Source organism: Phoxinus phoxinus (genome assembly GCF_949152265.1).
Source record: "Phoxinus phoxinus genome assembly, chromosome: 14".
Lineage (NCBI taxonomy): Eukaryota > Metazoa > Chordata > Actinopteri > Cypriniformes > Leuciscidae > Phoxinus > Phoxinus phoxinus.
The window spans coordinates 15,623,168-15,636,234 of NC_136889.1; the positions used below are offsets into that span (position 1 = coordinate 15,623,168).

General features: G+C 41.5%; 1 protein-coding gene across 10 annotated transcripts in view; it reads right to left on the reverse strand.

Moving 5' to 3' along the window:
• Nucleotides 1–13,067, reverse strand: part of rims1a (regulating synaptic membrane exocytosis 1a) — a 73,804-nt gene that overhangs the window by 22,939 nt on the left and 37,798 nt on the right. For all 10 annotated transcript variants that reach the window (XM_079635026.1, XM_079635034.1, XM_079635032.1 and 7 more), the window contains 7 exons: nt 12,098–12,390; nt 10,029–10,858; nt 3,448–3,488; nt 2,437–2,547; nt 2,140–2,239; nt 1,187–1,310; nt 41–87 (listed from right to left, as the gene is read on the reverse strand). In XM_079635026.1, the coding sequence (XP_079491152.1) occupies nt 41–87; nt 1,187–1,310; nt 2,140–2,239; nt 2,437–2,547; nt 3,448–3,488; nt 10,029–10,858; nt 12,098–12,390 (1,546 nt within the window). The remainder of the gene's footprint in view (nt 1–40; nt 88–1,186; nt 1,311–2,139; nt 2,240–2,436; nt 2,548–3,447; nt 3,489–10,028; nt 10,859–12,097; nt 12,391–13,067) is intronic.

Here is a 13,067-nt window from a genome sequence, read left to right on the forward strand (position 1 = left end):
ACATTTTATCAAATTATTGATTCATTGATTCAGTACGTACTAGATTCTAATGGAGGATGTGATGTTTCTGGTATTCGTGGTATATCACTGAAAGAAAGAGATCACACATCCATACATTAGTTGTCAACATTAAAACAAGACACACTACCGTTTAAATGTTTGGGTCAGTAAGATTGGTTTCACCAAGGCTGCATTTATTTGATTAAAATACAGTAAAAAGAGAAATAAATAATACAATTTAAAAAACTTTTTTTCAACTTAAATAAAATGTCATTTATTTTGGTGATCATTGTAATTACTCCAGTCTTCAGTGTCACATGATTTGGTGCTTAAGAAACTTTTCTTAAGCACCAAATCATTTGTTACCAATGTTGAAAACAATTGAGCTGCTAAATCATTTTTATGTTATAATTTTCTTTATGATTAATTGAAAGTTCAAAAGGACAATTTTTTTTACAGAAATCATTTGTAACATTACAAATGTACTTAATGCCACTTTTGATCAATTTAATGAATCCTTGCTACTTTAAATAAAAGTATTAATTTCTTTCAAAAAATTGAATCTTACTGACCCTACAGCATGGCATTTATTTTAAAGCAATATAGTACAAACACGCATTTAAGGTTTGTTAAGTTTCAAATTATAAACCATTAACTGTTCAAAACATATTATTGACAAGTTAATTTTCAGAAAAGCTCTAGCATAATTTTTAGAAGGCATTTTTAAGTGTGACATAAGTGTCCAAATACTCTGTACACGGTGACATCTGGTTTCTAGTCAAACATCATCAGCCTGAGGTTATGTACAGAGGACAGAAGGGAGTGTGTACGATACATCACAAGTTCATTCTTAAGGAGTTTAAAAAAAATGTAAAAAGCTGACAGAAGGAAATGAGTAGGGAATTCAGAGATATGCTCCTAAAATCACCTCTTAGACTTTGTTTTACTGGCTGCTTAGATTTATACACTCATTGCAAGAGTTTGGAGAGAAATCAATGAATACTGTACATCTTTTTAAAGAGGTAGGAGGACAGAGCAGAGGAGAATATAATGGTTCAAAGTGAAAACTAAACACAATACAGACTATTCAAACACTCTTATTTAGTGATTTGACTTTGTCCGGACTATAATAAAATTGTGTGCTTTGCCGTTTGTTACCCTAGAGTCACACACATGGACGACTTACCCAATTGGCCTTGATACTATTAATTCAACTTTTGGTTCTGTTTGAGAATTCAAGATGATATTGTAAACTTCTTTCTTGGTTAATCCTGGTAATGATTTACCATTCCACTGAAGTACTTCATCACCTGCAAACAGCCAAAATGTGTGTTGTCACATTAAATCCCTGCATACATCTGAGAACATTAAGAGCAATTTAAGCTTGTAGTACAACCTCATTTTTTTGAGAAAAGAATGCAGACAATATGGAAATAATATACTGACTTCTAAAGAAACTTTGTCTATGTGTACTCATCTACAACAATAATTGAATTTCTTTGAATCCTCTTCATTTGGGGGCTTTTCTTTGCAAATATTGATATATACCAGTGGTTCTCAACCTTTTTGACCCCAAGGACCACCAGCCTTAGTTTTGTTTTAAAAACTTGTTTTATCTATGGGCAGCCATATAGCTTATGTACATAAAGTAACTAAAATAATTATAATTCAAAGTTAAATTTCAGGATTCTAGAAGTTTTACAGTAGGAGCTGAATGTTCTTCAGGTTTCCCACTCTTTTTAACCGATGAATTTACATGATTCTTCAGTCATTTGTGATTCACTGGATAAGTACCTTTTATTTTATTTTATATTTGCACTCACAATTTCAACCAGATCAAATATTTTAGAGCATGGCATATCTACAAAATGTATTTTTTTTAAATAAAAAATGTCAATGATTTTTTAAGATTGTATTACATTTATCAAACAGAAGTAACAGTTTTAAAATTACATTTTAACTTATTTTAAATCATTTTTAGTCATCTTAAGGCCCTCTTAGAAGTTTTGAGAACCACTGATATACGCATTTATGTGTGATTCATATGCTTAATGATGTACCGGTAGTTGAATCGCATTGTTTACTCAATTGATGACTATAGTTCTTTAAGCTTCAAACTGAGAGAAGAGCTGGACTCACCGGCCCTAAGATGACCCACCACATCAGCTAGACTTCCTTTCTTGACTTTGGTGATGAAGGCCCCAAGTCTCCCAGTTTCTGTAATCTTCCCCCCGACCACCTGTACCGATACAAATCAATTAAAGATGGGTAAAGTCTACAGAGAATTAATAAATGCATGTATTGCAGAAATCCTGTATTTTGAGTTTTTTTTTTCTTTCCTTTTTTGTACATGGTTCATGACATGTAGTTGTTGACTTCATTACAGTGAGGAGAGGAACACTTGTGTTTATACAGTATGTTTAACTCTCGCCTCACCTTTAGCCCAAGCAGAGCCCCAGCCTCTTTTGGCATGGCTGTTCGCTTACTCAAAGTGATTCGGCCAATTAAATGATCACCTTCCTTGGAGGGCTGCCATGTAACCGGATGCTAAAGAGAACAAGGCAAAGATTAATCCCATCAGAGAAAGGACCATCCCATTACATGTAAATCTCACCTTCACACCCAATCGCATTCACACACAGACACAAGCAGGGTTATTATAGTTAACTAAAACTAAAACCAAAGGAAACATTTTTGTTACTTTAAATTAAATATGAACTAAAATAACATTGAACTTTAAGTTTAACTTGGTGTACTAAAATAATGAATACAAATGTTTATATAACTATATAGACATGTTTTTAAAAAGATGACATTGACACAATAAAATTACTAAAACTTTTCCTAAAATTAAAATGAAATGGGAAATATAAAAATTAATAAAAACTAAACAGAATCTCAGCAACACTGGACAACGCTTGAGTGTTACCAGTGAACATAAAATAGAAAAATTGCCCCAATTGACTTTTTAATGCACCTTCCTTATTTAATTGGAAATTATTGCAAAAGAAAATGTTTTTCTAAATGTTTATTCAGAACATAATTTTGCTTATATCACTTAAGACACTACAGGCTAAATCATTTTAAATATCTATTTAGAAATTGTCTTGCAAAATTGTATCCGTATTGCTCAATTCTGGTGTTACATTTACATTTATGCATTTAGCAGATGCTTTGATCCAAAGCGACTTACATTGCATTTAAGCTATGCATTTTAGTTCATGCATTTCCTAGGAATCTAACCCATAACCTGTATTGCTAGCGCAATGCTTTAATTTGAGCTACTGTAACGTATGTAACAAATGCAACAAAACCCATCCAATTAATTTGCAATGGATAAAATCAAGCTTCTTGATAAATATCACATTCTGTAGGTAAAATGTTCTGTGAACATCAATTCACGTTGAAATATACTGATTATAGCACAAGGTGGGAAAATAAACGTACATGCCATGCGGTGGGGTCCAGTGGACAGCACTCCCAGTCCCCTAAAACACACACACACACACACACACAAAAGTTCATCAAGTTTATACACATGTTGACTATGTGAGCTGCCACCTTACACTAGCCAGAGTCCATCTCTAAACCCGCTCTGTTTACGCTTATTGAATATTTGAGCCCCAGAGGGGCACTTGCAGCCAAGATCTCACGTTAAAATATGTTTTGCTTTGACCCACCAGCAGAGAAAGACTGAGAACTGGGATTAAAGTGGCCGCTGTGTTCGTAAATTTGTGTTTAAGAGCTACATTTAGTCCCCAGACAGAGGATGACACGCAAAGCTGAATACACTCTGCCACATGGACACAAACAAACACACAGGCACCAAGGGACAGTCTCAGCGCTTTCCGTGATGTTGGCCTTCTATTTACTGTTGGCATGTTATATGGAGTGCGATGCCATATACATATGGGTTTCTGGGCGGTTTTCCGGTTATTTTTTAGCACCTGGGGCATCTTGAACATGACGCACAGAGGGTGTTGGAGTGCTGAAATTTTCTTCCAAAAAACAAAAATAGATTGTGAAAACTTGTAATTACTTTTAGTCTGCTGTTAAAATGTTTTAGTGTTTTAAATATTTAAAATATCTTAAAATGTAGTTTTAAGTTAAATAAAAGTGTAATGTACTCTTGGGTGGCTTATTGCTTTTATATAAACCAATAGTCAGTAAATAATGTGTGGTATTTGCTAAGGGAAGCATCACTTTTATTATTGCTTATACTTTATCATAATTGAACAATGTTAGGATTTTGAACAGAACTTTGAACTAAATTAAGTATTAAACTTTGGCACATAACTAAACTCAATTTACATGATTGATGCCTCAAAACCATGCGGTTAATCGCGAGGTATGCTTTTGCTTTTCTTAGAAATATTACTGATGATGGGCTCTTCTGACTTGGTGCAGAAAAAAAAAATCACCAAGCAACTACTCACACCTTAGCAACACACACACGCACATTTATATAGATTTACATATACAGATATCATTATTTTACAACTACTTTGAACATGGTTAATCCGATCAGAAAAAAAAAAAAATTTTAGACCTGGATCAATATGTCAGGGAATCGGATACTTTTTTTAAAGAAGGCTGCTTCTTCACTGTCTAACCCAGTTCTGAGCAGGGTTGTCCTATAAAAGTTACTCTAAATAAAAATGTTAAGCTCTGGAAAGCAGCAAAATGTAACTATCTCTCCTGAAAAAGTATTAGTAACTAAAACATAACACACATTTTCAGCAAAAAGCAATGAACAACTTACAAAAGCATTGATGTATAAATCAAAACCAAATGCCACAGGTCTGCATGCAGTAATATTAAGTAGATGTCTCGAGGTATAAATGTTTAATATTGCTTGTTGTATGGTGGATTGGTCCCCTGTGTGGGCTTTTATCTAAGCCTTGTACTGAAGTGTCTCCACTTCTCATTACTTCTCATTCACATGACCTACTTAGCAAATAAATATTTCATAAGTAAATACTTCCACATTGAAACATACTGTATGCATTGTAACACAACTATGCTACTCTAGATGATAGATGTGCGTTTCCTCACCTATAGGCACTTCTGGTGTATTTCATTTAATTTGTCCTCAAACAATGCCCAACAGTAGACATACACACATCACAGAAAAAAAAAAAATCTGGAAATCATGAACATTTTCTCCACAGTGTCATTTCCACCACATCTCAAAAATGTATTGTGTTTAATAGCATTATATGATGATGATTATGACTGTGATGGAAAAAACATTTTGGAATTAAATTGGCCACCAGCTTTACCTTTGTCATTTAATACTTAACATTTATGTTGCAGAAATGCAGAAATAATATTGTAAAAATATATATTTTGAATCTTGATTGGATCTTTATAAAATGCAATTCATATTTTTGTATATTAAGACTGAAAGTCTACTGAAGGCCTGGCACAAGTGTAAAAGATAAAATATATGGATGTCGAAGACAACGATAAGGAAATCTGTTAATGTTAGTTTTAATAAAAATAGACCTCTGGTAGATAAATATGCCCACAGTTGAATAATCACCCAGTTTTGTACAACAGAAAAAATACATTTTAAGTTTAAAATTGAAATTATAAATCCATTCTTTGGCCTTTAACAACCAATATATAAAAATTTAATAAAGTTCAACATAACAAAAGTATGAGGTGTCAACTTGAATTGTTCTATTCATATTCTTTAGGAGAAAGAGTCGATTCTCTTACCTGTTGTTTTTGTGAGATTGTTGAACCTGATGAAATGTTGTTCCACTGATAAGAGCGAGCTTATGTTCTGCTCAACCTCCTCTCAATCTCCTGTTCTCCTATTTTTAGTCTCTCATTCCTTCTAACATAGTCTGTCTTTCCTATTCACCCCACAATGTTTACATTTCACCCCTGGCTTGCATTTTACACTGACCTTTTAAGTCTGTGTTTAGTCAGTTTGCCAGGCTAACAACACAGTGCCATGCGAATAAGCTTCAACCTTTACATTTACACTGTAAATACACTGGATAATACGGTTTTTGAAACTTGGATATGTAATTTATTAGTACATTCATGAGGTTTGTATGCACCCCAATACATAAAAAATAAAATAAAGAAATAAAAATTAACTGTTTTTATATAATATATTATTTTATTAATTACTTTATTATATGATTATGTTACAATACACTACCATTTCAAAGTTTGGGGTCTGTCAGTAATATTTTCCATCCATCCATCCATCTTCTTCCGCTTATCCGGGGCCGGGTCGCGGGGGCAGCAGTCTAAGCAGAGATGCCCAGACTTCCCTTTCCCTAGCCACTTCCTCTAGCTCTTCCGGGGGGACACCGAGGCGTTCCCAGGCCAGCCGAGAGACATAGTCTCTCCAGCGTGTCCTAGGTCTTCTCCGGGGTCTCCTCCCGGTGGGACGTGCCTGGAACACCTTCCCGGGAAGGCGTCCAGGAGGCATCCGGAACAGATGCCCGAGCCACCTCAGCTGACCCCTCTCGATGTGGAGGAGCAGCGGCTCTACTCTGAGCTCCTCCCGAGTGACCGAGCTCCTCACCCTATCTCTAAGGGATCGCTCAGCCACTCTGCGGAGAAAGCTCATTTCGGCCGCCTGTATCCGGGATCTTGTCCTTTCGGTCATGACCCAAAGCTCATGACCATAGGTGAGAGTAGGAACGTAGATTGACCGGTAAATCGAGAGCTTCGCCTTGCGGCTCAGCTCTTTCTTCACCACGACAGACCAGTACATCGACCGCATTACTGCTGAAGCTGCACCAATCCGTCTGTCAATCTCCAGTTCCATCCTTCCCTCACTCGTGAACAAGACCCCAAGATACTTGAACTGAAGTAGTCAAGCCACCTTTTTCCGACTGAGGACCATGGCCTCGGATTTGGAGGTGCTGATTCTCATCCCAGCCGCTTCACACTCGGCTGCAAACCGTCCCAGTGCATGCTGAAGTTCCTGGTCTGATGGGGCCAACACGACAACATCATCTGCAAAGAGCAGAGACGAAATCGTGTTGTTCCCAAACCAGACACCCTCCGGCCCCTGGCTGCGCCTAGGAATTCTGTCCATAAAAATTATGAACAGAACCGGCGACAAAGGGCAGCCCTGCCGGAATCCAACATGCACCGGGAAGAAGTCTGACTTACTGCCGGCAATGCGAACCAAGCTCCTGCTTCGATCGTACAGGGACCGGACAGCCCTTAGCAAAGGACCCCGGACCCCATACTCCCGGAGCACCCTCCACAGGCCGCCACGAGGGACACAGTCGAATGCCTTCTCCAAATCCACAAAGCACATGTGGATTTGTTGGGCAAACTCCCATGAACCCTCCAGCACCCTGTAGAGGGTATAGAGCTGGTCCAGTGTTCCACAGCCCGGACGAAAACCGCACTGTTCCTCCTGAATCCGAGGTTCTACTATCGGCCGTATTCTCCTCTCCAGTGCCCTGGCATAGACTTTCCCGGGGAGGCTGAGAAGTGTGATCCCCCTGTAGTTGGAACACACCCTCCGGTCCCCCTTCTTAAAAAGAGGGACCACCACCCCGGTCTGCCATCCCAGAGGCACTGTCCTTGACTGCCACGCGATGCTGCAGAGGCGTGTCAGCCAAGACAGCCCCGCAACATCCAGAGACTTGAGGTACTCAGGGCGGATCTCATCCACCCCCGGTGCCTTGCCACCGAGGAGTTTTTTGACTACCCCGGTGACTTCAGCTTGGGTGATGGACGAGTCCACCTCTGAGACCTCAGCCTCTGCTTCCTCCATGGAAGACGTGACAGCGGGATTGAGGAGATCCTCGAAGTATTCCTTCCACCGTCCGACAACATCCCCAGTTGAGGTCAACAGCTGCCCACCTCCACTGTAAACAGCGTTGGTGGGGCACTGCTTCCCTCTCCTGAGTCGCCGGACGGTTTGCCAGAATCTCTTCGAGGCCAGCCGATAGTCCTTTTCCATGGCCTCACCGAACTCCTCCCAGGCCCGAGTTTTTGCCTCCACAACCACCCGGGCTGCAGTTCGCTTGGCCTGCCGGTACCCGTCAGCTGCCTCAGGAGTCCCACAAGCCAACCAGGCCAGATAGGACTCCTTCTTCAGCTCCACAGCTCCGAGCGACCGCTTCGACAATGGAGGTGGAGAACATGGTCCACTCGGACTCAATATCTCCAGCCTCCCTCGGGATCCGGTCGAAGCTCCGCCGGAGGTGGGAGTTGAAGATCTCTCTGACAGGAGACTCGGCCAAACGTTCCCAGCAGACCCTTACAGTACGCTTGGGTCTGCCGAGTCTGTCCAGCTTCCTCTTCCGCCATCGGATCCAACTCACCACCAGGTGGTGATCAGTTGACAGCTCCGCCCCTCTCTTTACCCGAGTGTCCAAGACATACGGCCGCAGGTCAGATGAAACGCCCACAAAGTCGATCATCGACCTACGGCCTAGGGTGTCCTGGTGCCACGTGTACTGATGGACACCCTTATGCTTGAACATGGTGTTTGTTATGGACAAACTGTAACTAGCACAGAAGTCCAATAACTGAACACCGCTCGGGTTCAGATCAGGGGGGCCGTTCATCCCAATCACGCCCCTCCAGGTAACACTGTCGTTGCCCACGTGGGCGTTGAAGTCCCCCAGTAGAACGACGGAGTCCCCAGTCGGAGCACTTTCCAGCACCCCTCCCAGAGACTCCAAGAAGGCCGGGTACTCTGCACTGCCGTTTGGCCCGTAGGCACACACGACAGTGAGAGACCTATCCCCAACCCGTAGGCGCAGGGAAACGACCCTCTCGTTCACCGGGGGAAACTCCAACACATGGCGGCTGAGTTGGGGGGCTATGAGCAAACCCACACCAGCCCGCCGCCTCTCACCATGGGCAACTCCAGTGTGGTGAAGAGTCCATCCTCTCTCAAGGAGTGTGGTTCCAGAGCCTAAGCCGTGCGTAGAGGTGATTCCAACTATCTCTAGTTGGAACCTTTCAACCTCACGCACAATCTCAGGCTCCTTCCCCACCAGCGAGGTGACGTTCCACGTCCCTAGAGCTAGTTTCCGTGTCCAGGGATCGGGTTGTCGAGGCCCCCGCCTTCGACTGCCGCCCGGTCCTCTAAGCACCGGCCCCTTACAGCCCCTCCTGCAGGTGGTGAGCCCACGGGAAGGCGGCCCCACGTCGCTCCTTCGGGCTGAGCCCGGCCGGACCCCGTGGGGGGAGGCCCGGCCACCAGGCGCTCGCATACGAGCCCCAACCCCGGGCCTGGCTCCAGGGTGGGACCCCGGCTGCGCCATACCGGGCGACGTCACGGTCCTCGATGTATTTTTCTTCATAAAGGGTTTTGAACCCTTTTTATTTTATTTAATAAAATTATTATACTTTTATGCAAGGATGCATTTAATTGCACAAAGTGACAGTAAAGACTTTTGATTTATAATTAAAGACTTAATTATAATAATTACAATGTTTAGAAAGATATCCATTTCAAATAACTGCTGGTCTTTTGAACGTTCTATTCAATTCTGAAACAAAAAATATTCCAGAAAACTATTAAGCAACACAACTGTTTTCAAAAATTATAATAAGAAATATTTCTTGAGCATATTAAGATGACCAAATCAGCATATTATAATGATTTCTGAAGCATTTAAAAATCTTACCAACCCCAAACTTTTGAACAGTACTGTATATATTTAATGTCAAATACAATTCTTTTTAAAGAAATGTGTGTGATCTATAAAGTATACTTTCTCAACGGACCTCCTGCTGTATCTTTACGGATAATAATGGGTCAACAGACCCTTGGTTGAAAACCCTGGTGTTAGCACACAGAGGAAGTGAAGAGCCTCGCAGCTTTCAAAATAAGTTATACAACCACTTGATAACCATCGCTAATCTATTTGCATGCATTTGTGCGCATTGCAAAAACTACCAAATTTATAAATTAAATCAAATATTACATTCATATTGATGCTGGTTTCCTTTTCTGATTTATGGAGAAGCGTGTTTATGCAAACTCATAAAATTTATACAATGATAGAAAAGCAGGTATCCACCTGACCAAGCTCTCTCGCTGACGCTCTCGATCTCCACATCTTCACAGCTGGTGTACTCCGGTGTTGAACCGCCCTCTTCCTCAGAGCTGCTGACGGACATCTGTCTCTTGTTGCCACCCCGTTTGCTCTTGTACGGCCGGGGCGGGGGCGGTCGTAGAGACTCCGATTGGTCAGAGCTGAGCGAATCGTTGCGCAGCATGCTCTCTTTTTGACGTTTCGATTTGCGCAGTAATGCAGCCGAGCCAGGGTCCAGGTGGCTCGGCTGCAGCTTCCGGTCCCATTCCTGAGGCTCCCTAAGTTCAGGGGGACCTGCAGGCATGGCAGGACCCACCCTGAACCCCGGAGCTGGTGGCTGTGGGGTGTGGTTCGTTTTAGCAGGAGGACCCTGCACAGCCGGTGCACCCTGCAAACCTGTACCCCCCGCGGTCCTCTCTGGAACGTAGGCCTGTTGCTGGCCCTCCAGCGAGGTCTGCCGCCCATCTGCCCATCTCCGTGCACCTCTGTTGTCCTGCACCATCTCCCCCGCTTCCCTCACCTTAGGATGTATACGTCCATCAGGCTCCGCAGGCCGGAATTTGGCAGGATGATGTGGAGCATTTGGGTCAGTCCTGCACTGTTCCCTGGGTGGTTTCTGCTCCCCCTCAGTCCTCCTAGATTCAGGACTGTCGTGCTCCTGAGAGCGAGTCTTCATCAGTCTTCGACTTTCTCTCCGATTTTCTCCGGACTCTTGCTCTTCGGAACCCTGGGAGTGGATTTTGGCTAGCCCTCGCCGCCTCTCTCCTCTTGGCCCTGACTTGCCATTCTGATCAGAGGCTGCTGGTGGCTTTTTTCTAGAGGTCAAATAATCACACAGTATCAGAGATTCAGACAGTTGCACACCTTATATTAAGAAGGAACAATATGATAGTACAATGTCACGTTTTAATAAAATTTTTGTTTATATATATATATATATATATATATATATATATATTAGGGCCGGGACTTTAACGCGTTAATTAAGATTAATTAATTACACAAAAAATAACGCGTTAAACATTTTTTACGCATTTTAATCGCACTTATTTTTGCACCGCGGAACGTTTCGCACTGGATGAGTTTAGGCGGACCGATTATACTGGAGCACCAACTAGCGTTCACAACTTCCATAGACAGTATTTAAACGATAACTTCTAAAGTTGCCACCCGTCCCGGTTTTCCAGGGATTGTTCTCTTTTTTGAGCGACAGTCCCGGAAAATGTATATTCTTTCCCGGGACACGAATTGTGGCGTTTTTTTGTGAAAATGTACTTCTAAAGTAGAATTTCCTGGTTTCAAATTAAACCGTTTCCGTCTACTGTTACTTTGTTTACTTCATGGTTGTGTACATCCAATCCTGTGTCCGTAAACGGGTAAAACAGTGGATTGGCCAATGCCAGGCGTTTACTTTTATTTGATTGGAAGCTCAACTTATCGCCTAGCAACTGCCTGCGCTGTCGGTCGGTCGCGGGCGCGTGGGCATCAACACACATCCAGGACTAAACAGCGTGAGCAGTTGCTAGCTAGCTTTAAAAAAACTTTCTATTTACATATATTGTGTGAAATTGGGGGAGAGACGGACGAGGAGGATAACACAACAAAATCGGATGAGCTACCAGTGTCAAAGAAAAAACTATTTACAACCTATAAGAGCATGGTTGTGTGCAAGCTGTGCAACAAGGAATTCGGAACGGCTATTGCTAACGTTACACTTAATGGCAAAAATAGCACTGGTCTGCTGGACTTGGTTAAACAAAAATAAACAATATTTTGTTGCTTAAGCTTATGTATTCAGTCATTATTCAATGGTATACTAAAAATCCATGTGAAAAAAATTACTTCTCACTGTTCTCAGGTCAAATATTTGTATGCGATTAAAATGCGATTAATTTCGATTAATTAATTACAAAGCCTCTAATTAATTAGATTATTTTTTTTAATCGAGTCCCGGCCCTAATATATATATATATATATATATATATATATATATATATATATATATATTAACTGGGATATTAGATGTTGTATATGAGAGAGAGGTTGAAGTGTACCTATCTTGTGGAGGCTCACTGCGTGAGCGCGATGACGGCGTGTCGGCTGACCCTGTAGAGGGGCCTTTTCTGGGGTCGTTTGGGGTAGGTGACTGGGCAGTAGAAACGGAGGAGTCAAGAGGGTTCTGAGACCTAGAGCGCAACTTCTTCTCTCCAACGGGGTCTCCACACATGGCTGGTTCACTCACTGCAGACCCCAGCTCTCCAGGTTTGGGCCCATGGCTGGGAAACCATTCCCCTGATTTAGTGAGTATATCCTGTTGCTTTCGGCACTGGTTACATACCCACATTACCTAGGGTAGAAGAAAGATCACATTTCAAACGCTGTGTGAGGGTGGTTGCCAACAAATTAATCAACCTACTGTACAAGTGGCTTATTAATTCATTAATTTATACATTTTATTCTGGAATACGAGAAAGTGTTTTGACATGGAAAACAATTGCACACTTCACCTGTGTGTAAAATATAATACTAGGGGGGAAAAGACAGACGAAATAAGGATGGCACATTCATGCAATTCATGATTCTGGGTCAATGACATTAGTTATTTCCATATTTAAAAAAAAAATCAGGTTACTTCATATGGTTTCTAAAAAACAACACTTCAAATCCATTGAAAGCCGTTTTCACCTTTTTTTGGCACTGATGACATTAAACAGAACAGTTCCCAACTTTTTCCTCAAGCTTCTCCAAAAGCATTCTCCCATCACCAGACACCAAATGCCATGTGGTGCAGAGGACACTTCGAATGCACAATACACATAGGAATAGACATTGCTACATTTAACCCATAATCATACTATATTAGCCTAATTAGGATTCTTCAGTTATGTTAGGGTAACTTCAAATGCTTGTTTTCAGATTTGTGAATGTACTGTATCACAGCTTTAATGTTGTCCCAAACCAGGCAGGTATGAAAATGATCCCCTCTCCTCATGCCTTAATTAATAGTGTATAGTATGTTTCCAT